The sequence below is a fragment of the Lytechinus variegatus genome, chromosome 9, assembly GCF_018143015.1.
Source record: "Lytechinus variegatus isolate NC3 chromosome 9, Lvar_3.0, whole genome shotgun sequence".
Taxonomy (NCBI): Eukaryota; Metazoa; Echinodermata; class Echinoidea; order Temnopleuroida; family Toxopneustidae; genus Lytechinus; species Lytechinus variegatus.
This window is the reverse complement of record NC_054748.1, coordinates 11,276,732-11,301,540: the sequence shown is the minus strand read 5'-3', so window position 1 is coordinate 11,301,540 and position 24,809 is coordinate 11,276,732. Positions and strand designations below refer to the sequence as shown.

General features: G+C 37.2%; 2 protein-coding genes across 2 annotated transcripts in view; one reads left to right on the top strand and one right to left on the bottom strand.

The window, feature by feature from the left end:
- Positions 1 to 1,100, bottom strand: part of LOC121421395 (KICSTOR complex protein ITFG2-like) — a 28,478-nt gene extending 27,378 nt beyond the window's left edge. The window contains exon 1 of the mRNA XM_041616095.1: positions 958 to 1,100. Coding sequence (XP_041472029.1) covers positions 958 to 1,053 — 96 coding nt within the window. The 5' untranslated portion in view covers positions 1,054 to 1,100. The remainder of the gene's footprint in view (positions 1 to 957) is intronic.
- A 385-nt stretch (positions 1,101 to 1,485) lies between these two features.
- On the top strand, positions 1,486 to 24,628 carry LOC121421052 (cytosolic non-specific dipeptidase-like). The gene is made up of 13 exons (XM_041615652.1): positions 1,486 to 1,614; positions 9,381 to 9,504; positions 12,570 to 12,740; positions 13,472 to 13,627; positions 14,305 to 14,385; positions 16,938 to 17,011; positions 17,648 to 17,722; positions 18,519 to 18,663; positions 19,287 to 19,386; positions 19,854 to 20,025; positions 22,165 to 22,250; positions 23,116 to 23,282; positions 24,203 to 24,628. Exons 1-13 carry the CDS (start codon positions 1,583 to 1,585, stop codon positions 24,245 to 24,247), a joined length of 1,428 nt encoding a protein of 475 aa, XP_041471586.1. The 5' UTR covers positions 1,486 to 1,582; the 3' UTR covers positions 24,248 to 24,628.
- Positions 24,629 to 24,809: the final 181 nt, after the last annotated feature.

Below are 24,809 nucleotides of genomic sequence, written 5' to 3'. Positions count from 1 at the left end.
CTTTCTTTCCTCCTTCTTTTTCTCACCTTTCCCCCTTTAATTCCCTCCTTTATTTTGTCTTTCAGACATTAAGTAATCTTCCCTTCCTTCCTTTCTTTCTTTCTTTCTACATTCATTTCAAAGAATGACGGAAACCTTTTTTTATCTCTTATTATTTCTTTCAGGCTTCTTTTATTCTAATTTTCTGTTATTTTTTCTGTTTTCCTTTATTTTCTTTCCTTCCCAATCATCTCTTTTCTTTCTCTCCTTCATTCTTTCGTTCACCTTCCCTTCTAATTCTTTATATTTTTTTTTCAAAAGTCTTATAATTATACTATGGATTCTCAGAAGCCCACACTTTGTGTGGGCTTCTTTGTTGATCTTCGTTTGTCAATTGTCCCGTATTTCATTTTGTGAAATCTGGTCACCCTGGACTCTCCCTTCCTTTCCCCCTTTTCCACAAACATCCCAGATGCCCGGCCGTATCCTCGTATCCTCCTATCCACGTATCCGCGTATCCTCGTATCCACGTATCCTCGTATCCACGTATCCGCGTATCATCGTATCCATGTATCCACTTATCCTACGTATCCACGTACGTATCCCAGTAGTATCCACGTATCCTCGTATCCATGTGTATCCATGTATCCACTTCTGTCTCAAAGACTTATTAAGTATAAAGTTCTGAAAAAGTACGTCGTATCCATTGTTTTTCTCGTTTTAAAATCTAGAGATTTTTGTAATCGATTCATGACATTGGATTCTAAAGGTAAGCCGCGCATCCCATACACAACACAACAGCCCACATGCCCACGGCCACGCAGCTACCCTGGCGCATGGCGGCTTGCCTTGGCGCGAAACATCGTGCTAAACTCAGTACCGGTAGGCCTAATAAGTGAATGGGCTTCGGCCTTCGCTTCGCGATCTCAAAAATAGTACCGTACTAAGACCGTCAATTTTGGGTAGAAAAGAAATTACCGAATCATTGTCCACGTCACCGAGAACCAATGCATTAGCAAATATGTTGCCAGAGAAATCCAGTTCAATCTTTTCAACGAAAACCACAGACCTCATTTTACTGAGAGATTTTCCGCTGGACAAGCAAATTGCAATGCTGATCATATCAGGATCGATCTAGACCATGTAGACTAGACCGTATAGCGCAAAAGCAAAGTGTACGGAAAGCTGCTTGTTCGCTGCAATTTTATCAAATATATAAAACGGAATTTCAACTCTTAAAAGCTATTTCCGTTAAATAGATAATCAAATTAATCAATATATTGGATTAAATGATTGACATAATTTTGATAAATACTTGATAAAACTTTACACAACGAATATTTTCAGTCAATAAAACTGGATGTAGAATGACGATTGTACTGTAGCTAGCTGTACAGCTACAGCTAGCTGCCCATAAGAAAGTCATATGACAGGTCAGGTGACCGTATTGAAAGCCCGTGACTTGCTTGGCCTTCGGTACATCGCGCGCACACACAGCGCTGGATGTACCCACCCTTATCCCAAATTCGCATTGTGTCGAAGAGTTGGAAGTGCAACACTAGGCTAGCTAGCTTGGTCCAGATAGAGATCACCGAAAATCGAAATGGCGGATGAATTTCTACCCAAACTTTTCAGGTACGTACAACTTAACTAGATCTATGCAACTTTATGATTTTTTTTTTCAAAACTCAGAAACTGAGTCATTCTGAGCTGACCTGATCCTCAGCCAGAGGCCCAGAGGCAGAGGCAGAGCCAGAGGAGGAGGAAGATAACAAAACTTAAATTAACTTATTAAGTTAAAAGAAGAGAAACTGAACTCAGAGAGCGAAAATGTCAGAGCTCAGACTCAGTCAGTTGAAGAATTAAGGAGGGGAAGAATGAGAAGAAGAAAGGAAAGGAAAAGAAAAGAGAAAAAAAAGAAAGAATGCTCCAACAGTAAAGTTAGGCCTCTGAATCGAATAAGTTTGACCTTGCCTTAGCCTTAGGCCCCTATAGTACTTCGATAAAAAAAAAAAAAACAGCAAAGGCCAAACTAACCCAGGGAACTCCCGCCTGAGCCCAGTAGCTTACCGTGTAATTGACCATACTCAGCTCACCGGACTAGCGTGAAGTATGGTCAAAATAATTCTCAGAATAGTTAAAATAGATTATAGAAATTAGCCCAGCTGTTCAAATTCTGCCCTCATTTACAGCTGCCTATAAATTTAGACGAACTTTACTTGTCTTGTCTTGTCTTGGGTTAAGTCGGCATATGCAGACTTGCTGTACTCCGCCAACTTTATTGATGTGTGAGACCACCAAGTAAGCAGGTCACTTGCTGGGTTTTTGAGAGAGTTTGGATTTAAAAGAGTCCAATGAGGTTATCAATGTTGTGTCGATATTTAACTCATTCCAATCCTTCGTAGTTCGAGGAAAGAAGCTGTATTTATGAGCATCCCTTTTGATTAGCAGACGCTGGAACTTGATACTATTTCCTCTGGTCTGCCGGGTGGTTTGCTGGATGAAGTTTTTGGGGTTGATGGCAACAAGACCTTTGATTATTTGGAACATTAGGCTCAGTCTACTGTATTTCCGTCTGTCTTCCAATGAGTCCCATTCTAAGGCCCGTAACATGGTAGTGACACTACTGGTTCGTCTGTAGTTCCCCGTGCAGAAACGAGCTGCCTTTCTCTGGATGGCTTCTATCTTCTGGGTATCCTTCTTGTAATGGGGATCCCATGCAGGGGAGGCGTATTCCAGGATTGGTCTCACCAACGTTTGGTAGGAAAGTTGTTTTATTTCCTTGGGAGCAGACCAAAAGTTCCTTCTCAGGAAACCGAGTACTCTGGAAGCTTTGGAGCAGACTTTGTTGATCTGGGCGTCCCAGCGCATCCTGTTATCCACTTCAACACCAAGGTAAGAGCATGTAGACACTTCTTGTAGTTTTTGGCCACAGAAGGTGTAATCTCTTTCTGTAGGAGTCTGTACTGCCTTGGATGGTATTTTCATGATGACACATTTGGCTGGATTGAAGGACATGGCCCATTTATTCTGCCACTCCTCTAGTTTTGACAGATCGTCTTGGAGGATTTGAAAGTCATTAGAATTTGTGCCAGAAGTGTAAATGACACAATCATCGGCGAACAGCCTTGTCGTTGACAGGAGGCCATCAGGTAGATCATTGATGTACATAAGAAAATCTAGTGGGCCAGTTACTGTGCCCTGGGGCACTCCTGAGAGCACTGGCAACTCCTCGGAGGGAGATCCATTGACCAAGACTGTTTGGGAGCGTCCTGTGAGGAATTGTCTTTCCCACTTTAGGAGCGATCCAGTAATGCCATATGATTGTAGTTTTCTCAGTAGTCGTTCGTGTGGTACCTTATCGAACGCTTTGGCAAAATCTAGGAAAGCTACATGTACAGACTTTCCTTTCTCGAGAGCATTTGTTATGTCATGGATAGTAAGTACTAACTGGGTGGTAGTAGAACGTTTTGCTCTAAAACCATGTTGGTTGTCAACCAAGATTTCATGCATTTCCAAATGCTTCATAATATGAGAGTGTACAATGTGTTCGAGGATCTTACAAGCAATACAAGTCAATGATACTCCTCTATAATTATTTGGATCTGACTTATCCCCCTTTTTAAAGATAGGACAAATATTGGCCCTTTTCCACTGTAAAGGTACATAACCCTCATTTATTGAGGTCTGATATATATCAGTTAAAATTGGGGTTATTTCATTTGCTACCATTTTAAATAGCCACGGAGGAAGGTCATCTGGTCCAGATGCCTTGTTAGGATTAATGTTCTGTAGTTGTTTAAGTACGCCAGATTCACTAATAACAAGTTTTTGTATTTCCGGTATTTGAGTAGAGATTAGTGGTACATTTTTTACATCTTCTTTTGTGAAGTTGTTTACAAATACCTTGCTAAGAAGCACAGCTTTCTCTTTATCAGCACTAATTATCTTATTATTGACTAGGAAGTCATCAATACCAGTACTTTCTTTCTTTAATTTTGCAAATATAGACCAAAAAACCTTTGGATTTTCTTTTAATGACATTAGTAAATTGTCTGTTATATACTCTGATTTAGATTTATTTAATTCTTTTCTAATTACATTGCAAAACCTTTTGAAAATATCCCAATCTTTGGGTAGACCAGATCTCTTTGCTTTATTATACAACCTTTGTTTTTTTCTACACATTCTCCTGTGTGTTCTTGTGAACCATGGTAAATTTCGTCTATTTGTCACTTACACATGGCCTTATAGGTACCTATAAGGTCTTTGTAGGCCTACTCTATAGCAGGTTTGGCCTTAACCCAGGGAACTCCCGCCCGCATAGTGGGCGGGAGCCTTGGAGCTTACCTTGTAATTGACCATACTCACCGGACTAGCGTGAAGTATGGTCAAAATAATTCTCCGAATAAATAGTCAAAATAGAAATTAAGCACTTACCATGATTATATGGATGAAGGTCTAACGAGTGGCAGTTTTTCTGACATCTGGGCACAAACTGGAACCTCAAAAAAACAAAAATTTCTCTCCTACCCCAGTCTTGATCAGCCATTTCATGACAATTCATCACAAAAATGGCCGATCGAGACGGGGTAGAAGGAGAGAACTTTTCGGGGTTTTTTGAGGTTCCAGTTTGTGCCCAGATGTCAGAAAACTGCCACCCGTTAGACCTTCATCCATATAATCATGGTTTAGTGCTTAATTTCTATTTTGACTATTTATTCGGAGAATTATTTTGACCATACTTCACGCTAGTCCGGTGAGTATGGTCAATTACACGGTAAGCTCCTAGGCTCCCGCCCACTATGTTCCCTGGGTTAAGGCCAAACCTGCTATAGAGTAGGCCTACAATGTAGGTACCTATAAGGCCATGTGTAAGTGGCAAGTAAACTTCGTCTAAATTTATAGGCAGCTGTAAATGAGGGCAGAATTTGAACAGCTGGGCTGTTAACAGAATGAAAGCTAGCCAGCTAATCAATTTTTCCTGTGCCTTGGTTGGGCTTGGGACTTGGCTATAAATTTCTTTCAAAGAACAAAGGCTTTTAGCTCCCAAGAAGTTATTACCCTGGCCCTGCTACATAATTGGGCCATGCACTGCAAGTTGGTTTAACCTGGTGGATCAAGAGGCTTGAGGGGCAATCCCCCTAAAAAAAAAACAGAAAAAAAGAAAAGAAGAAGAAAAAAATTAAGAAAAGGGGGAAGGAAGGGGAAAGAACAGAAATACGGATAGAAAAGGGCCTTGCCCCACCCCCCCCCCAAAAGAGACAGATTAGAAAAAAGAAGAGAAAGGTGAAAAGTGAAAGGGAGATAAAGAGGGGGAAATGAAGAAAGATAAGAAAAAGGGGGAGAGAATTGAAGATAAAGAAACGGATCCTGGACCAAGGCAACCCTCCTGCCCCCCCCCCCCACAAAAGGAGAGAGAGAGACAGCAAGTTGAGAAGAAAAGAAGGGGAGAAAGAGAGAGAAGAAAAAAAGATGGAAGATAAGAAAGAACAGTATTAAAGATAGAGAAATTGGGACCAGAGAGGCCCCCAAAAAACAAAGGGGGGGGGGAGAAGAAGAGGGAAAAGAAGAAAAGGGGGAAATAACAGAAATAAAGATAGAGAATAGATTCAGGGGCTGGAAGGGACTTGCCTCCCACCCCCCCCCCCCAAAAAAAACAGGGATAGAGAGTTACAGACAGTCAGAAAAGGAAGAAGGAAAAATAAGAAAGGGCAGAGTTAAAGATAGAACAGATCCAGGGGATCAGAGGGGCCTGACCCCTCCCCCTCCAAAAAAAAAAGAAAGAAAGAAAAGAGATAGAGAGAGACAGACAGACAGAACAGGAGAAGAAAAAGAGGGGAAATGAAAATGTGTATATAGTGAGGGAAAAAAGGAGAGAAGAAAGAATTGACTTGAAGATAAAGAAATGGATCCAGGGGGCCGGAGGGTCCTTGCTGATTACTTACTGCCCCCACCACCCCCAAAGAAAAAAAGAGAGAGACAGAAAGATAAGATGAAGAAAAGGAGGGAAAAGGGGGAGAGAGGAAGAAACACAATTAAAAATAGATCTTTAATACGTGCATCCTTGTGTAACTGGAAAGTTGCCACCCTGAAAATACCGCATACAGTCGTAATTACGAAGCTTCGTAATTCCGAAGGTTCGGTTATTCCGAAGGTTCGTATTTCCGAAGGTTCGTCAATCCGAAAACGAAATAAGGTTCGTAATTCCGAAGGTTCGTCAATCCGAAAACGAAATAAGGTTCGTAATTCCGAAGGTTCGTTAATCCGAAAACGAAATAAGGTTCGTAATTCCGAAGGTTCGTTAATCCGAAAACAAAATGAGGTTCGTAATTCCGAAGGTTCGTCAATCCGAAAACGAAATAAGGTTCGTTAATCCGAAAACGAAATAAGGTTCGTTAATCCGAAAACGAAATAAGGTTCGTTAATCCGAAAACGAAATAAGGTTCGTTAATCCGAAAATTAAATAAGGTTCGTATTTCCGAAAATGAAAAATTATTCATTTTGGTAACAAAAACGGTGTTGTCATTACAAAATTACACGATATTATGCAATGACGATCGATGATACATGCATGTGTTGTGGCCAAAAGCATGTATTTCATTAAGAATAGGCGCCCTGATCAAGCATAGGCTAATTTCGACTTTATCTGAGCAATTGCTGCCTAAGCAAATGGTTTAAAGATGCAGGGGATCAAGTGTGTTGGTCGCGTGCGAGTAACCTCTAGATAATAGGATTTGTATTGGAGGGGATGTCATTTTTAATAACAGCTTCTGCTGGTAATAAAAATAATACTATAATAATGATCCTTGTGAGATGTTGAAAGCGCGAATCGCAAGCTCAAACTAGTAGACATTTCATGTAACAAGACGTGAACTTAAACATTCTGAGCAGTTTTTTTTATTGTGAGAAAGATGTGTATCTTTCTAAAGAAATTATTAACTCGAGGGCGAGCTGTAATTTGTTTATATACTGACCTGTTTTAAGGACTGCATTTAGTGACTCATGAATAGAATATATATCTCACGAACTAAATAATGAGAGTGCGAACCGCAAGCTTAAAATTTGTGATATTCCACCTGAAAACTGGACATTTACTATTTTTTGTAACCAGGAATAGAATGAGTTCCTCAATAAACAATACTTGATGCGAGCGAGAAACGTGAGCCAAAATTTTCCGATTTCCAACCTGAAAACTGGACATTCTAAGCATTCTTGTAAAAAAATAATAGCTGGGAGAACAGTTTTCAGAACTGAAGTGGCTTCCCTGGGTAAATAATATCTATATCATTATTATCATTCTAGGCCTACATGAAATTTCCAAAAGTTTGAGCACGTGATTCGCTCGCAACATCTCACAAGGATGCCCTTTTAACAGTAATTGACCAAAAAGGCGAATTTTACATCTTCAGATTTGATTTCTTTCCCCCAAACCGCTTGCTCGCAACGCTCGCAGAAATGAAACGTAAATATATAATTCATCAATCAGTGATCACTTAAATTTTTTTGCTCAATTCAATTACTACAAAACACACAACCTCTTTACACAGATGATAATCTCATGGTGAAAATATACGTTTGCACCAAATTGCCCCTATTGGCCCCTTTTTTGGCTTTGCCCCCCCCCCCCCCCCCCCGGAAAATATATTTCGCCGCCACTGGTTGAAACACGAATCTTCTTCATGGCTAACTGCAAAAAGTTCTTTAAATGTCCCCTTTAGATCAGGTCAGAGCTTATAAAATTTCTGTTTGCGATCTTGCTCGCAGTTATTATCTAAAGTTAGTTACATAGGCATTTCGTTTTGAAGATCACAAACATATTGCCCATCATATTAAAAAAATATATATATAGCTCGCGCTCGCATTAGGCTATTTAAAAAGGGTTTATCATGTTATTACATATTTACTTTATTTTATAAGTATAAAGCTAATTATTGACTGTTAGGACTACCCTTTCAAAGAAACAAACAAAGATCAACTTTAAGCTGCCGATCGAGGAAAATGTGGCTGAAAAAAATATTGCCCCCCCCCATTTGACGAAAGTTGGATCCGCCGGGAGGGAGGCAGGTGGCACTTGCACCCCCAAAATGAAATAAAAAACAGGGAAATTAATATTTTCCAAAATGGGAAAGTTCCTTTTTCAAAAATGAATATGCCGTTTTTCGTGTTTTTTTTCGAAATAAAATACTCTTTAAAGTATACAAGTTAAGTTTTCAGGCTGGAATATTGCAAATTTTCAGCTTGCGCTTCGCACTCTCATTCGATTGGTGAAATATGCATCCTAAAGAGGTCACTAAATGCTTTCTTTAACAGGTTCCTTTTCTGGTCAGTATGTTTAAGCTGCGTTTTGCGCTCGTGTTAATTTTTTAGTTAGATGCACATCTTTTTAATGACAGCAGAAATCTGCTCGGATTTTTAAAAACTTATTTTCATTTTTTATTGAAATACCCTAAAGTTTTAGCTTGTGATTCACGCTCGCAACACCTCGCAATTATGCCATTTTAAGAATAATTGACCCCAAAAACGTTTTACAACTTCACCTTTGAATTTGTTTTACCAAGCCGCTCGCTCATTACACTCTCTCCCGAAAAATAAAGCCTAAATATACGTTTTGCCATAATAAGAAATCACTTCAAAAAAGGTTTTTCTCTACTTAATCACTATCAAACACACAATGACTTCAAGCAGATGATAATCTTAAGGGGAAAATATCACCAAAGTGTCCATTTTGACGTATGAGTTTCATTTTTTGGCTTTACCCCCCAAACGAAAATTCGTTCGGCCGCCCTTGCCTTCCCATCCTCATAACAATTGAACGGCAACAGTGTCCCCCGCCCCCATCCCCCTTGCCTCTGCTTTCCCGGTTTTCATTTTTCGGATTAACGAACCTTATTTTGTTTTCGGATTAACGAACCTTATTTCGTTTTCGGATTAACGAACCTTATTTCGTTTTCGGATTAACGAACCTTATTTCGTTTTCGGATTAACGAACCTTATTTCGTTTTCGGATTAACGAACCTTCGGAACAACGAACCTTATTTCGTTTTCGGATTAACGAACCTTCGGAACAACGAACCTTATTTCGTTTTCGGATTATCGAACCTTCGGAACAACGAACCTTATTTCGTTTTCGGATTATCGAACCTTCGGAATAACGAACCGTCGGAATAACGCCACAAATGTTCGGATTAACGAACCCTTTTTCGTTTTCGGATTAACGAACATCGAGGTATAGGCAATTTACGTGTTTCGGAATTACGAACCTTCGGAATAAAGAACCTTCGGAATTACGAAGCTTCGGAATTACGAAGTGTAACCGAAAATACAGACTCATTTAAGAAACAATGTGACAAACTTGTCCCTGGCTATTAGATTAAAAAAAAATCATTTTTATTTTTCAGCTATATTGATGAGCACCAGGAGGACTATATCAAGCGTCTAGCCGATGCTGTAGCCATCAAGAGTGTGTCAGCATGGCCAGAGACAAGAGGAGAGATTACTAGGATGGTCCAAAGTGTTGAAGCCGTAAGTCCATATATCTAGAGAGCTTCAGAGAGAGTTACTTTGCCATAATTGGAATTACCTTGGAAATATTGTCTGTGATTGGCTGCTCAGCCCTGTTACCATGCTTATTTTCACGGCAAAGTTATCACAGTTGTAATTCTTTATAAATTTCTCTAATATTTGTGGGGTATTTTAAAGTTTTAATTACGGGGGGGGGGGGTATTAGGTCTCCCTCAAAATTTTGCACAAAGGTCAAGAATTTAAATTTTGTTTAGCTAAATTTATGAAAGTCCTTTTATTTTTTTATTAATTCATTTACAGGGTATGCTAATTTATGAGAGAAATCATATATTTTGGTATTTCTCACTAAATAAAGCCTCAGGAATAGTAACTTTTTGTATAACTCCCTCTTCAATTCCTGAAAGAATTTAGGTTGTCGTTATTAATTCTTATGTACATTATTGTTTTCCAATTTTCTCATATATTTCATCAATTGTTTTCAAATGCATGGGTATGGGTGTGTGTGTATGTTTGGTAATTAATTGCACTATATGAAACAATTATAATACTTACTAAAAAACAAAAAGTATAAATTGGAAAAGCTCCTGATTTTTTAGGGTCATACTTAGAGAAATAGCGAAACTATGTGACATGTGGTCTGTAAGCGTAATCCGACACCTGCATGATAGGATCAGACAAGAAAGTTATTTTGCTTCGAAATATTTAGGCATCAGGAAGTACTAACTAAAATTTGACAGGGGGGAGGGGCCATGCCCCCCCCCTCTGGGAGTATTAGGGTTAAGGAGCATTTTATGAAACAAATTTTCATTCACCATTCGTTATAAGTTACTGAAATACTTTCATCTGGTGCTTGCTTTATTAAGGCACTATATGAAGAGAGAAGATTGTATTACTTTTTGCATTTTTAGAAACCTTTCATTTGTACCTGTATGTATACTCACATGTGACAGCACAAACAAAAACTTTAGAATTCCATTATTCTCTGATTTTCTTTGATTTTTTTTTGGCCCCAATGAATTTTCTTTATCTTTCTGCTTTTGTTAATATTAACCTGTTTTAAAATCACAGGGAAGTTTCCCTTTATCATTATTAACTGGTTATTTCTCAATGAAAGACTAGATCATAAGGGTCAGGTGACTAAGGTCAAGTGTCAGCTTATTCCTTGATATAAATGGTTAAGAGGATCTTTGTTAAACTTTTGCTGGTATTGTTCAACCTGACCAAGGTGTGCATACACGAGTGAACAATTTTAGACCATTTACCACTCTTATTCTTCAAAATAACAAGGATGACTTTCCTCCATGGACAAACCTGTTCAAATGGTTTTCTCCTCCAAGATGGATCCTGTATCGAAACCCTTTCAAAAATAAGAAAGTTTTTGAAGACTTGTTTTATGTTGGTTTTTGGGCCTATATGTATAGGCAAAATCATTTTAATTAACCTTTTCATTATGTATATTATTTTTGTTTTTCATTTGTACAACAATTCATCAAAATGAAATGTGGTAGAAGAAAAAAAACAAGAGTGCATGTATTATATTTTTACAGTTATGATTTGTGATTTTATCCTGTTAAGAGCTGTTTGTACATTCCAGTATTCAATGTTGTACTTAAAAGTAAAATACAGGGTCAAGTTTAATATGGAACTTCCTCAATTTACTTCCACTCCTGGTAGGTTTTCTTTGTATGCAAATGAATTGAAAATAAACTTTTGAATGGAGGTCATACTTAGTCTTGATCAATCTAGACTCTTTTATTATTCTCTGGTGACCTGAGAATCTTTTCTCAGACAAACAAATTATCAGGTTCAAGCCACAAGTAACAATTGGTTTGACACAAAACGTGGTTGGTGGTTCATAATAAATTCCATGACAAACAATAAAAATGTCTCGGAAGGAGACTCAGAATGATATAAGTTGTTAGTCACATGATTTCTGGTCAGTGTGGGTATGTATGTAGATGTACAATATCTTGTACCAAATTTGACCTCCCAGCCCAAGTTGTTTATTAGAAATAAACGCTTGAATTCCCACTCAAGGAAGAATGATAGAAAATGTTAAGTGACCCGACTGGTCTGACTTGGTAATAATCTCAATTGTCCCAACTTCCAAGTGTCTGCCTGTTCAATACTCAGTATCAAACAGGCAGACACTTGGGACTTGGGAGTGTGCATTTTCGGAAAATACAGACTGTCAAAGTACTTCAAGCAGACTTTTTGACCTGACAAGTTAATTTAAATTCAACATTCAAAAGTACATCTTAAAATAAAATGATTGTTTGGAGAAGGGGGGGGTTATCATTTTAACCTCGTCTACTTTTTGAATTCAAGTTTGCTTGTATTTTGTGAAAATTTGCAATTAAAGATTAATGAGTCAATAAGTTAATATGAATGTTCATGATAACACACTGCCTCAGACCCAAAATTCTTTATTTTCTGGGGCTACTTTTCACACTTTACTGGCTCAATCATTGAATAAGCTCTAATATTGCAGTGCATGAGGATCTTTATGGGTTTCTTTGAGCATTTTGAGGGTGAAATCGCCCGATCCCCTTTGTAATTCTATCTCTGACACACCTGTCCTTTGTAACTTGTGGTAATTATTATTAAGTCTTCAGTCAGGTTTGTTTTGAGTTCTGAGCCGGAGGGGGGGGGGGGGGGGTAGTAATATTTTTTGGAAGAGGGGAGTATGTACCATCAGTTTCATGGAAAATACAAGTGTCTAATTCTGAAATTATAGGTTTGGAAACACCTTTTTTTGTGGGTAGTCTAAATATTGATATCTCAAAGTTAATGGTTGGCATCTCTAATACTAACGTCAGCTTGGATCTAAATCTCTGTTTTATAGCCTTTCTCCATTGCCTTGATTAAAGATCATTGGCACTGTAGTCCTAAGTCATCCAAAATCCAATGTTAGATTGCTAGAGTAATCAACTGAACAGGTAGGTAAAAATTCTGTATAAATGTATAAATAGATATAAGTGCCTGCAGGTTTTATGTTTTTAATCAAATTTCTCTTGATACATGAACCGTTTTATATCAGTTTGATTGCCTTTTATTTTTTGTAGGAGTTGAAAAAACTTGGTGCGACAACAGAGTTGGTGCCAGTCGGTGAGCAGACTCTCCCAGATGGAAGTAAAATCCCCCTCCCTGATGCCATCCTTGGTTACCTTGGTAACGACCCAGCCAAGAAGACCGTGTGTATCTATGGTCATCTGGATGTCCAGCCTGCTAAGAGGGTATGAATGGAATAAATCTTGGCCCTGTTTCACAATGAGTTGTGATTGATCCAATCAATTGCAACTATGGAAATCTAGCATCACCAACATCCTTTCATCATATGTTCATTTAGCCCATTTATCATTGTGTTTAATCTCAATCTAACATCTACATGGCGTGTTTTCCTTCTGCAAGAAATTTATCCGCACTGTGCTGCACCCGACCCAGGTGAGGTGAATGGGTACCCGGCAGGAGTATTTCCTTGCATGCACTGAGCGCCGGGGTAATAATAGCAGCACTTTGTATCCTCAGGCAAAGAGCACTTTATATCCAGCTATTATTATTATTATTGTCGAACTTTATAGGATTATATGAAATGTTTATGTACCAATTTTTTGACAAAATACAAAATAATATCATAGAAGATCAAGTTGAAATTTAACCATCTGGGCGTAAGACTATTAGTATTACCCGCTAGATCAAGTGAGTATTAGCCTAATGGTAATTAGACAGAATACCAAATTTATAGTACATCAAATAGGTGTAACCCATTAGATATTAGACAATCTGTTCATAGAATTGCTGGAACACCTAGTGAATATATAAATTGTTAAGCACTGACCCCCCCTCCTTTCTGTCTCTAATGTGCTATGAATAATTAAGATGGAAAGTGATAAAAATTCTATATATTATTATCAATACTATATTCAAATCAAGTTAATTCAATCTTTTTACAATATGATTATTTTAGGAGGATGGCTGGGATACAGATCCCTTTGTTCTGACCGAGAAGGATGGTAAGATGTATGGACGTGGAGCAACAGACGATAAGGGACCTGTCCTGGCTTGGATTAATGTGATAGAGGCTTACAAAGCCTTAGGGAGAGATATTCCTATTAATATTAAGGTGAATAAAGATAATATTTAGAGAAAACAAAGTAGGTGGGAGGGAAAGGGGATGGAAGGGGGGAGGGGAAGAGGGAGTGGGGAGGAGCATATCAAAACATGATAAGGGACATTTCTTGGAATATTCAAATGTGATAGAGGCAGACAATGCCTTGGGGAGAGATATTCCAATTAATATTAAGGTGAATATTTAGAGAAACAAAGAAGGTAAGAGGAGAATGGGGGGGTATGGAAAAGGGGAGGAGCTTAACAAAAGATGATATGAGATATCTCTTGCTTGGATTATTAAAATGTGATAGAGGCATACAAAGCCTTAATGCGAGAGAATCATATTAACACTTCGGTCACATTTGCTCTACGACGGCCGTACGCTGAATCAAAAACAGCCTTTATATTAATTTTAATTCATACCACCTATATGTAGTTGGACAAAAAAATGTTTGAGTTGAAAACGGCTGTTTTCAACTCGCTGTACGGCCACCGTAGAGCAAATGTGACCAAGGTATAACTTTAGGATAAATGAAGAATGGAGGAGAATTAGGGGTTCGGGAATGAGATGAGATTGCGAAAATGTATTTTGAACAAAAGGTGTATGTTTTATTCGTATTTTTAAAATATATGGTTAGGAAAATTATGCTCTGACAATAAACTGGTTATTTTGTCTTCTTTCTTTTAAAGTTTTGTTTTGAAGGTATGGAGGAGAGTGGTTCTGAGGGGTTAGATGAGATGATCGAAAAGAGAAAGGATACATTCTTCAAGGTAAGAGTGATAAAACCATAGACGGCGGAAACGGGGGGACGTGTCCCCCCCTAAATTTGAGGTGGGGGGGACGATAACCCCTAAATTTTTTTTTTGCTTGTCAATTTTGTGGTCCCCCCTAAAATTTTTGGCTTCCGCTGCCAATGGATTTCTCATTTTTTAATTGTTTCATCTGTATTAGTTAAAAGAAGTGATTTACCTGGGTTCATGATACATCAAAAACATACTTGTGCCATCGGCAGGATATTCTTGTAGTTAGTAATCCTTTGAAGTTATGTGTTTTATTATTATTTGTTATATAACAAAGTTTGAAGGGGGTACATAGAAATCAGCGTACGGTCGGTGCTCGGTCCGTTGCAAACCTTGCGCATTGAACTTCTTCCTCAGTTTTTAACCAATTCTCATGACACTTGGCTCACATATTGGTGTTGGGGTAAAGATGTGCAAGACATTATTGTTGTATGTGTTGGAAACTGTGTTGCCATGGTAACAGGATATTATGGCAAAAATAAGGTATATATAATCTTGCAGTTCACACTACTTCCTCAATTTTTAACCAATTCTCATGAAATTTGGCATACACATTGGTCTTGAGGTAAAGATGTGCACGTCCTATATAATGTGTGTGTTAAAAATCATGTTGCCATGGTAACATATTATATGGTGAAAATTGGGTGAAAATCTTGCAGTTTGAATTACTTCATAAATTTTCAAAAAATTCTTATGAAATTTGGTTATCCAGGTAAAGATTTTCAAGATGCAAATTTTGTTTGTGTTAGAGATCAAGTTGCCATGGTAGCAACATATTCAATGCCCAAAATTAGGTAAAAAATCTTGTGGTTAGTACTACTTCATTTTCAACCAATACTCATGGAGGAGGAGGAGGAAGAAGAAGAAAAGGAGGAAGGAGGAGGAGGAGGTTGCTAAATATTCAGAAAAAAAACATAGATGTTGTTTATATGATATTATAACAAATTTACCTTAGGGCACAAAGAAATAAATGACACCAATCACCAAATATTGTAATTCGATTTTCCACTTATGGTTTCAGAATTATGTAATTCATTGTTTTATTACAATACTATATGGAAAGCCCTTTCCCTCTCCTAGAAAACAAAAAACTGTTATAATTTATTCGAAGCTTTCATTGATTATAATGGGCATTATTATTATCATTAATACTGCTGTTATTGTCATCGTTATTATTAGGAGGAGGAGGTTTGGATGAGGAAGAAGAAAAAGAGGAGGAGGATAAGCAGATAGACTGAGGTCATGTGAACAAGTTAATGACTTGTACATCTATAGGTCTAACAATTAATTCATATCTTGTATCATTTCCAAACCCTAACAAATGCAGTTGTAGGCTGTATCTGACTGCAAGTTCTACAGATTTGATTACCCCTAACAAGTTCCTCTAAAATTATTTTACACACCCAACTCTCCTATTTTGGATCTTTATGTAAGAGACTTTTGGTATTTTTATGACAGTGTCTTTCAAATAGGATAAAAAAAATCTTAGACTTTGGTTTTATATATTATGATATAAACTTCATTACTTTGCTTTCATCCATTATCCAGAATATTTCCTCTATATTTGAAGACATGCAGTTTTATCTAGCATTGTATGCCAAAATTTTGAGTTTTTTTTATATACATGTATGTTTGTGCAGAAATGTTGTACTTTGATTTATTTCTCTGAAATTCATATATTACGAGCAAGATTTTATTTGTTATCTAGGAAATGATCTTTGCTATGACATTTTACAGCATGCCTTAAAGCAATAATACCAAGTACTTTGTAGAAATTATTTACATGGACAGGCTGATATAAATGTACTTTGCATTTATTGCCTTGTTAGCATGAACTTCAGAGTAATACTTTCCAACTGTCTGGAAATCATGTTCTATATTTCTAAATGTAGTATTATGATATTCAGGATATTCAACAAACATATAAAAAAACAAATACAAGCAGGAGGATAATAAGAGACTGAATGCTTTTTTCAAAATCCTGACCATGTTATTTTTATTTTCAGGTGTAGTATCAAAATTTAATTAATGTTAATGTGATATTACATACATATTTATATCTGATAATTTTATTTATATCTGATAATTACCTGTATGTGCATATCTGATAATTATATGTACTGATAATCATAATGTGAATATATCCTGTATTCCTGATAATTATGTACTCAGCAAACACAAACTTTGCTTCACTTTGTGATTATCGTGATATAAGAAGTGGATTGTATTTGATATTATACGAATACATGCAGGGAAAATATTTGTGAATCTCTTTACAAGTGTTTGTATAATTTTAATGGATTTTTATCACATTCATGTTTGTCACTTAATGTTAAGTGTCTTAGTTAATGACATTTATCAATATATTTCATCAAATTTGGATCATGTAACATGTTTTTATTTATGTGGGGGTCAATACATGCCCAGCTAAAATCTGAGAATTAATTTTTGATCACATACCTTTGTTATCACTCTGTGTTTATACTTTCTGAATTAATGACTTTACTTTTTTTTATTGACAGGATGTTGATTATGTGTGTATATCAGATAACTATTGGCTTGGCAAGCAGAAACCTTGTATCACATACGGTCTAAGGCAAGTTTATCTTTTAGAGGTTATTCTGACATGTGATCATTTACTCTATGTTGGTGAAGGTTTATGAAATCTCATCAAAGAATATGGAGTTATGGATTTTTCAATTTTTGATTTTGTAACGTCACAGATGAGCAGTTCCTCTATATGTTTTGCGATATATAAATACCATAAAAATCTGATTTCCCCAAAAAATTATAGTTCCTTATTCTGATGTTTGATTTAATGTAAACTCTGGTATAAAGTTGTGGTTATTATGGGTAGCCAATTGTGACATAAATCTCTCACAGTAGATGGAAAGTAGTCAGAATGCTTAAAAATGATGACTACTTATCTTCTATCTTAAAAACATTTACACTACAATATTTACCAAGAAATGAAATATTTTAGTATGGTTCAACACAATCCTATTTTTCTCCACCAAAGCAGGGGGGGGAGGGGGTGTTGATATATCCGGCTTCCAATAATTTTAGGTGTTTATGTATTGTATGAAGTATAATTCTTTTTATTTCATGAAAGAGTAATAAATCTGATCCAAACAGTTTATACTTTAGAGTGGGAGTCAATTATCTGGAGTTAACACACATATACTACGCTACATACTTTTAAGAGTGTTACATTTATTTTTTATATTCACAGAGGGATCTGTTATTTCTTCATTGAGGTTGAGTGTGCTAAGAAAGATCTTCATTCCGGTGTCTTTGGTGGCTCTGTGTAAGTTTCATGTCACACTTTATTAAGAAATCTTTTGATTGGTTGATCAATATTCATTGTCATAAAGGGGAAGCCATTGAACACAGGGTTGATGTTTGTAACGAGTCTATTGAATGTCCAATTAATCACACAAATGAGCCGTATGATCGATTTTCTAAGCTTGTGTCACTGGGCCTTGGTTTCTTCAATACAAGTAGCGCATTATCCCACCGCTGCCATCATAATATAGATTGGTGAAGAATTTTTGGTAGCTGTTATAGATTAGTCAGGTGATTAAAATGTAAAAAATGAATGGCATCATAAGTCACCAAGCTTAACCCTATCTAGGCCTGGGGGGGGGGGCCCTCAACAAATAGCGCGATATTTTCACAGCGCAAACTTTTTTGACCGCACCGCTCGCTGACTTTTTACTTTCAAGTCTTGCACAACTTTTGAGACCAATTTTGTTCCACCCGAGTACGTGGTTCCGAAATTATGCAACATTATGTAAGTGCATGTCAGACCAAAAATGCTCAAAAACGTGGTTTTGTGTACAAAGTCAATGCAAATTGTGTTTTCAACCAAAATTCATAAATGTATGATTATTTTTAGCTTCCAAAAGCTCCTGCAAAATCACCTTGAAAATATCCCTCACTCCTCATAACATGCATCCAAGTTTAACTTCATCTTCGATATAGGCTGCAGAGCCCTCTGAAGATTACAGCAAATGATGATGATGATGATTAAGCCTCTACCTTGATTCATTCTTTTCCATTGCAATATTTAAGTAATTATAGTACTATTCTATTAATTGTAGGCATGAAGCCATGCGAGATCTGGTAACTCTCTTTGGCAGTCTTCAGGACAACAAAGGCAAGATTCTGGTTCCTGGAATTTACGACTCTGTCGTGGAGGTCACACCGGAGGAGGAGGACCTCTATGGTCCAATAGATTTCTGCATGGTGAGAAAAGTCAATAACCCTGTGATGCACCACACTGTACCACAGAGTGCCTGTTGTGTAAGGGTGTGCCATGTTGCGAAGCGCTATCTTGCGTTCATTTCAAGTACAGCTGCATAATGCTGAACAATCACGGACACATCCAAGCAAGTGTACGTATTCCTGTCCACACATGATTGCCTTATGCGGTAATAGAAACACAATGATAGTGGTTTGAACATTGATAATAGCATTTTGATACCATTTTGAGCATTATTAAAGCACACATCCATAAATTTCACTTTATCTAGGAAGATATGTGCAGCTCCCCTCAAAGTATTTTCACAAAACAGCAAATTTCATTTTGTACCCCAAGGTACAAAATAGTGCATTATTTACAAATTTTAAAGGTCCTATTTTTACTTACATGTAATTTGCTAATTCTACTTAAAAATGCAATTAATGTATGACACTTGAAGCTAATAGGGCAAGTTCAATTCAACATAAAGTTGATTCGAATAAAAAAAAGAAAATTCTGTATGACAAAAAAACAGCTCATACCATAGGTTATTTGAGTATCTATGTAATCATGGCCTATGACATTTGCTCTTGTCACTCATTAGATTTTAACCTTTGACCCTAAACAGGAGGAATATCGGAAGGACATCGGTGCCAATGAGCTTCTACACAGCAGCAAAGAGAAGATACTTCAACATAGATGGCGCTTTCCGTCCGTCTCTATTCACGGTACGAGGGTAGAGACATTTACTATTTTAGAAAATTGTGACTTGAAAATTTTCTTTTATTAAATCCTCAAGCTAGAGATGGCTGTACTTACTAAAACATACCAGTGAGGAGAGGTTTATGCAGTTTTCAAGATACATTGTAGCCCTTTAAAAAAAACAACTAAAAATAGCAATTTTTGTTTGAAAATTTCTTGGTAGGATTTTGTACAAGAAGGGGCTACAAAACCACAAATTTCATCCATTTGCAAAGCTTTGCTCACTTTGATTTATGATATTGGAAAACCCCTGTTTTCCAAACCCCCAAAATGTACTCATCTGTCTATAAAGAAACATTACAGATATGTTCATAACTGATCTCCCACCTCTATCAATCACTAGGCAGTTACTAATAGCACTTTGAAATACACTGTTTGGTTTGTGTAATAACATTCTATGGCTAGAATAACATCTTATCATTCCACCAATCAGGGATTGAGGGAGCATTCAGTGAGGGCGGGGCTAAGACTGTCATTCCGTGTAAGGTGACTGGAAAGTTCTCTATCCGCATCGTCCCCAACCAGACACCAGATGAGGTGAACAAGCTGGTGATTGCTCATCTCAATAAAGTCCATGCCGATACAGGCTCTCCAAACATCATGAAGTAAGTCAGTTTTAGAGGATTGTGGTGAAAGGAGGGAATTTGAATAGGCATAGGGTGATGTTGGTGAGGATCATAATGTTGATGATGTTGGTGATGATGATGATGACGATGATGTTGGTGGTAATGGTGTTGAAGATGATGATGAGGTGGATGAGGATGATAATGAGGAGCATAATAAAGAGGATGATAATAAGTATAATGATTATTATTATTATTATTTGTTTGGCGTCACCTGTGCCTGGGAGGCGAAAAGCGAACTGAATCACTATGACCCGCAGGTCTCTCCTCCCGATATAACTGATTGGGGAGAATGCAGGTGGACCACTACACCGGGGTTTCCCCCTACTCTTATACAAATGATGAATGATGACATCATGAGATGATTTAATGATGGGAGTGGATAGAGAGTTGGACTTTATGATTGTGAGGTTATTAAGCTTTAGCCATTATCATCCATTATCTTCACTTTAAGTAAAAAGGCAACTAAGTAATGTTTATCGACTACGTATAAGGTCAGGCACGATATCTAACTTCTGTAAACGTGAAATGTTGGAGGCATGTTAACTTGTTCAGTGGAGTGGGGTTTCGGTTTCCAGTGACTCGGGTTCAATTCCCACTTGATGCACTAGTAAGGCATTTATGTCATCACTAGGTCCCACAGAGATCCCTGGTCATCTTGTAATGTGCTCACTTAAAGTCAATCAACTATTATTTTTTCTCTCTGCATTGGAAATGTTCTCGTAATTTGTAAAGAAAAAAATGTTACCCTCATTCATCTTCTTGACTTCATCAAGTAGGGCTTTCCATTCCTCTTTTATGGTATCCTGTGTTTCATCATCTAGCAAGTTGGGTAGGTAGTTGATCTCACTACAACATGGTTCTTTCACACAACTTGCAGGCTTTTCATTTCTGGGTCTCTTGCTGGTTAGGGTGTTTACCCTAACTTCTGGGCAAACCTTTCAAAGCTTGGAGCGATAATTGCCCATCTTGAGTTTTATGCTTTTCTTCCTTCCAAAACATGGTCCATTAGGTTCCTGAAGGCATGGATTCTTCTACCCCAGTCTTCAAGCCTCATCATATAAGGGTTCTTCCGAGGGATTTGCTTCATACATAAAAAAAAAGATTGTTCAGCCAGCTTTTTCCAATGTGTCATGCCTGTTGATCTTCTTTCAAAGGAGCATCTGTTGCTCTGTTCTGCTTCTAACCATTGCTCAACTTTATTTCAGTGTCATATGCAGAGTAGTGGGTTTCACGGTACATCACGTATCTTTCGTGGGCACCTGTTGGTCTTGAAAAGAATCACCAAGACTCGACATTTCAACAAGTGTGTTCTTGTCATCTTCAAATGGGGAATTGAGCAGGTGTGTATTCTGGTGGGACGTAGAGTCCATGGTGTATGGTGATGAGCTTTAATCAAAAGATAAATCATCTGACAGCATCAGTGTATCACCAGAAGGAACTGACTTTAAGAACGACTGGTGAATCTTGTACACACTAAATAATCAATGAACATTTAATGGTGAATATCATTTACCACAAGAAAGGATCACCAGACTAGTCCTTTAAAGTCACTCTAAACTTACGAACAGCTTTATGAAACTTGCCAGTTCACTCTTAGTTTCTTGTACAGAGAACACAACAACATTTAAAGTATCCTTGTCCTTGATCTCATTTACACTTCCAAGATTAACAAACAAAGTCACTGAAGTCTTTGTTGAAGTACTGCAGACAAAAACCACCCTTCAATTGAAATATCTGTCTATGATGTCAATGAGTGACTTGACCTCATCTAGTAGGCCACTTGGCAGTGTCAACCTTTTATAATCATCATGTACAACAACTATTCTCAGCTTGAATGCATGCATTCGTGCTTTCTTCTCGATCAGGTAAAAAGTCACCCAAAGCCAGTGTTTCTTATTCATGCATATTGGTCCTACCACCTTGGTATAACTGATTGGTCATGCCGAGGTGTGCTTCCAAGCTCTGATTGGGAGTGATAAAATATTAAAAGATGAAGAGTGATAATGATGATGATATTTATGATCTTGATGATGGTGATGAGGATAATGAATCAATCATATGTCAGATGCAAATCATATATGTTAGATAATCTCTCACTTTCATCCTCTCTTTCTAAAGGGCATCCTCTTACCATGGTGGTGAATGCTGGCTGAGTGATCCGAGTCATCCTCACTATCAGGCTGGAATCAAGGCTACAAAGAGAGGTCAGGGTCCTGTTGCAGAAAGATTTGCAATCAATCGCAATTCTAAAAATCATGCGCACCTTGATTTTCAACCAATCAACAGCGCGCATTTGGGACTTGCACTTAATTTTTTGACTTGCGTTTAAATGCAACTCTTTCTGCAACGGACCCCAGAATTCATTATATCACCCAAGCAACTTGTCTAAAGTCTGTGCCAAGTGTGGGCCAACCTACAATGCACTGCAAGTGCAACCCACTTTGTTGCAAGATCACAGACCAAATCTCAAACATTTGAAATGTCACATCTTTCTGCAATTTTGTTAATTTCAGTCAATCAGAATTGTCCTAGACTACGTCTTGGCCAATTTTCTGCGCTTCTGCAGTGCAGACAACATGCGCGCAAAGAAGAGGCGCCATGAGATGAAGCGCACTGCAGAGCTGTTGCAATTGTGTATGCTTGCCTGCAATGCAATTGCATGAGATGCGATTGACAACTTGTTGCAATTGGTTCTTGGCGTGTGATTGTGTGGGATAATGCGCGCTGGGCTGGACTTAATGCTATACTGACAGGCTTGTCTTGTTTTGAAAATAGATAAAACAAAAACATACCTATTTCATTAAACTATTACACGCATATAAGGATTCGTATATAGTATTGTAGAATGTATACTTTAATGAATATTTTCTGTGCCCTGTAAATCTATACATTGTTTTTTATATAACATTATTAATGAATTAAGAAATAAGGAAAGCAAGTGAAAATATCAATTTATCAATCAGAATTTGTTTTTAATTCTTATTGCCATTGCATTGAAAAATATGTACTCAAAATATTCCAGTTTGATTGAAGAGACTCATTGCTATCACTTTTTATATTTCTTTGTAGTGCACGGAGTTACTCCTGATATGACAAGAGAGGGCGGTAGCATCCCTGTTACGCTATCTCTTCAGAAGGCGACAGGCAAGAATGTCATGCTCCTGCCAATGGGGGCAGCAGACGATGGTGCCCACTCACAGAATGAGAAATTTGATCGCTCAAACTATATCAATGGGGTAAGATTAGAGCTTGATTTTTACTCTTGATACATGTGTAACCAATGGATGGTATTCTGATAGCCATGGTTTAGTTCAACCTGGGCCCCGTATTACAAAGAGTTACGATTGATCTGATCAATTGTAACTATGGACGGCCAGCAACGTCGACATCTATCATGATGTATATGTATATGATGTATAGGCCTAATCATGCATTCATTGTTTTCTTGAAAATTCACTGCGCTTCTCTTTTCATACTAAGGACATTGTGCAAATTTTTCGTAGGAAAAATTATGACACTGATGGATTTCCATAGAGCTATGATTGATGGATCAGTCGTAACTCTTTGTAAGATGGGGCCCTGGGTTAACTTAGACAACACTTTTATGGAATACCAGTTGTCAACTCATTCTCCAATTGAAATTATACTTATTGTGCTGGTTAATTTATCAGAAAATTAATTTAGACATGAAATGGGAAGAATAGAAAACTGCAAAATTATATAAATTTTGCTGAAGTAACTGATACATTATAATAATTGCCGCGAATATGACAGAAATGTTATTAAGCCCAGCATTACATAGAACTGTAGTTAAAAATTAGTTTAGAATCTGTATAATGTCCAATTTGAATAAAACGATGAAAAGTGGCTTAATAAGCAAGCACAATTATTATTAATAAGGTAAATGTATATATTCATGGGAGGTGATGAAAATAATCCAAATGGAAATAGTGGATACATATAATGCAATGAGAAAGCATTCTATTAAATCAATGAAAACCACCCAAAAACAATCATTACCTGTTACAGGGTAGTGAAATTAAAATCAGTTTTGATTTCTTGTGATTTGTAATCTCTTTCAAAAGCTTTATAGCATTATCAAAATACCCTGTAAATTACTTCTATTAAGATATCACTCTCTTTCTCTTCGATACAGGTCAAGCTCTTAGGTGCCTACTTTGAGGAAGTGGCCCTTCTGTAGAAACAACAGCAAGTTTCCATGACAACCATTCCAATTCTGTCAAGGCTTCCAACATACTCCCCCCTCCCCTTCACCAAGACACACACACCACCAACCAAACCATATCTCATGAAAATACCCCCAAAGGGGAGGATGCTCCTGGAATGCAACATGATGAAAATGTCGCAAAGTTTTCTTTTGAAATTGATACTAGAACATGGTTGAGATTATAGACACTGTATATAATTGTCTTCCATGAGGTCTTATTTTAGCTTATTTTCGATTCCATTATGTCACAGTTGACATATGTGTTGGAATTGTTGGAATAATTAAAAAGTTATTAGAATTTCAATTATTTGATTTGTGACGTCATATGCGAGCAGCATTCCTACATAGCGAATGGTAAAAAATCAATGAAATGTTATTTTCTCAGAAAATTGAAAATGGTTTTCACTGTACCTTTTGTATATCAATAGACAAATTATTTCACACCCGATCATGAATAGAAAACAAAATTAAGCCATCAGGAACCATGCAAAATTTGAAATTCATGCATTTTATATTACATAACACATGGGGCAGC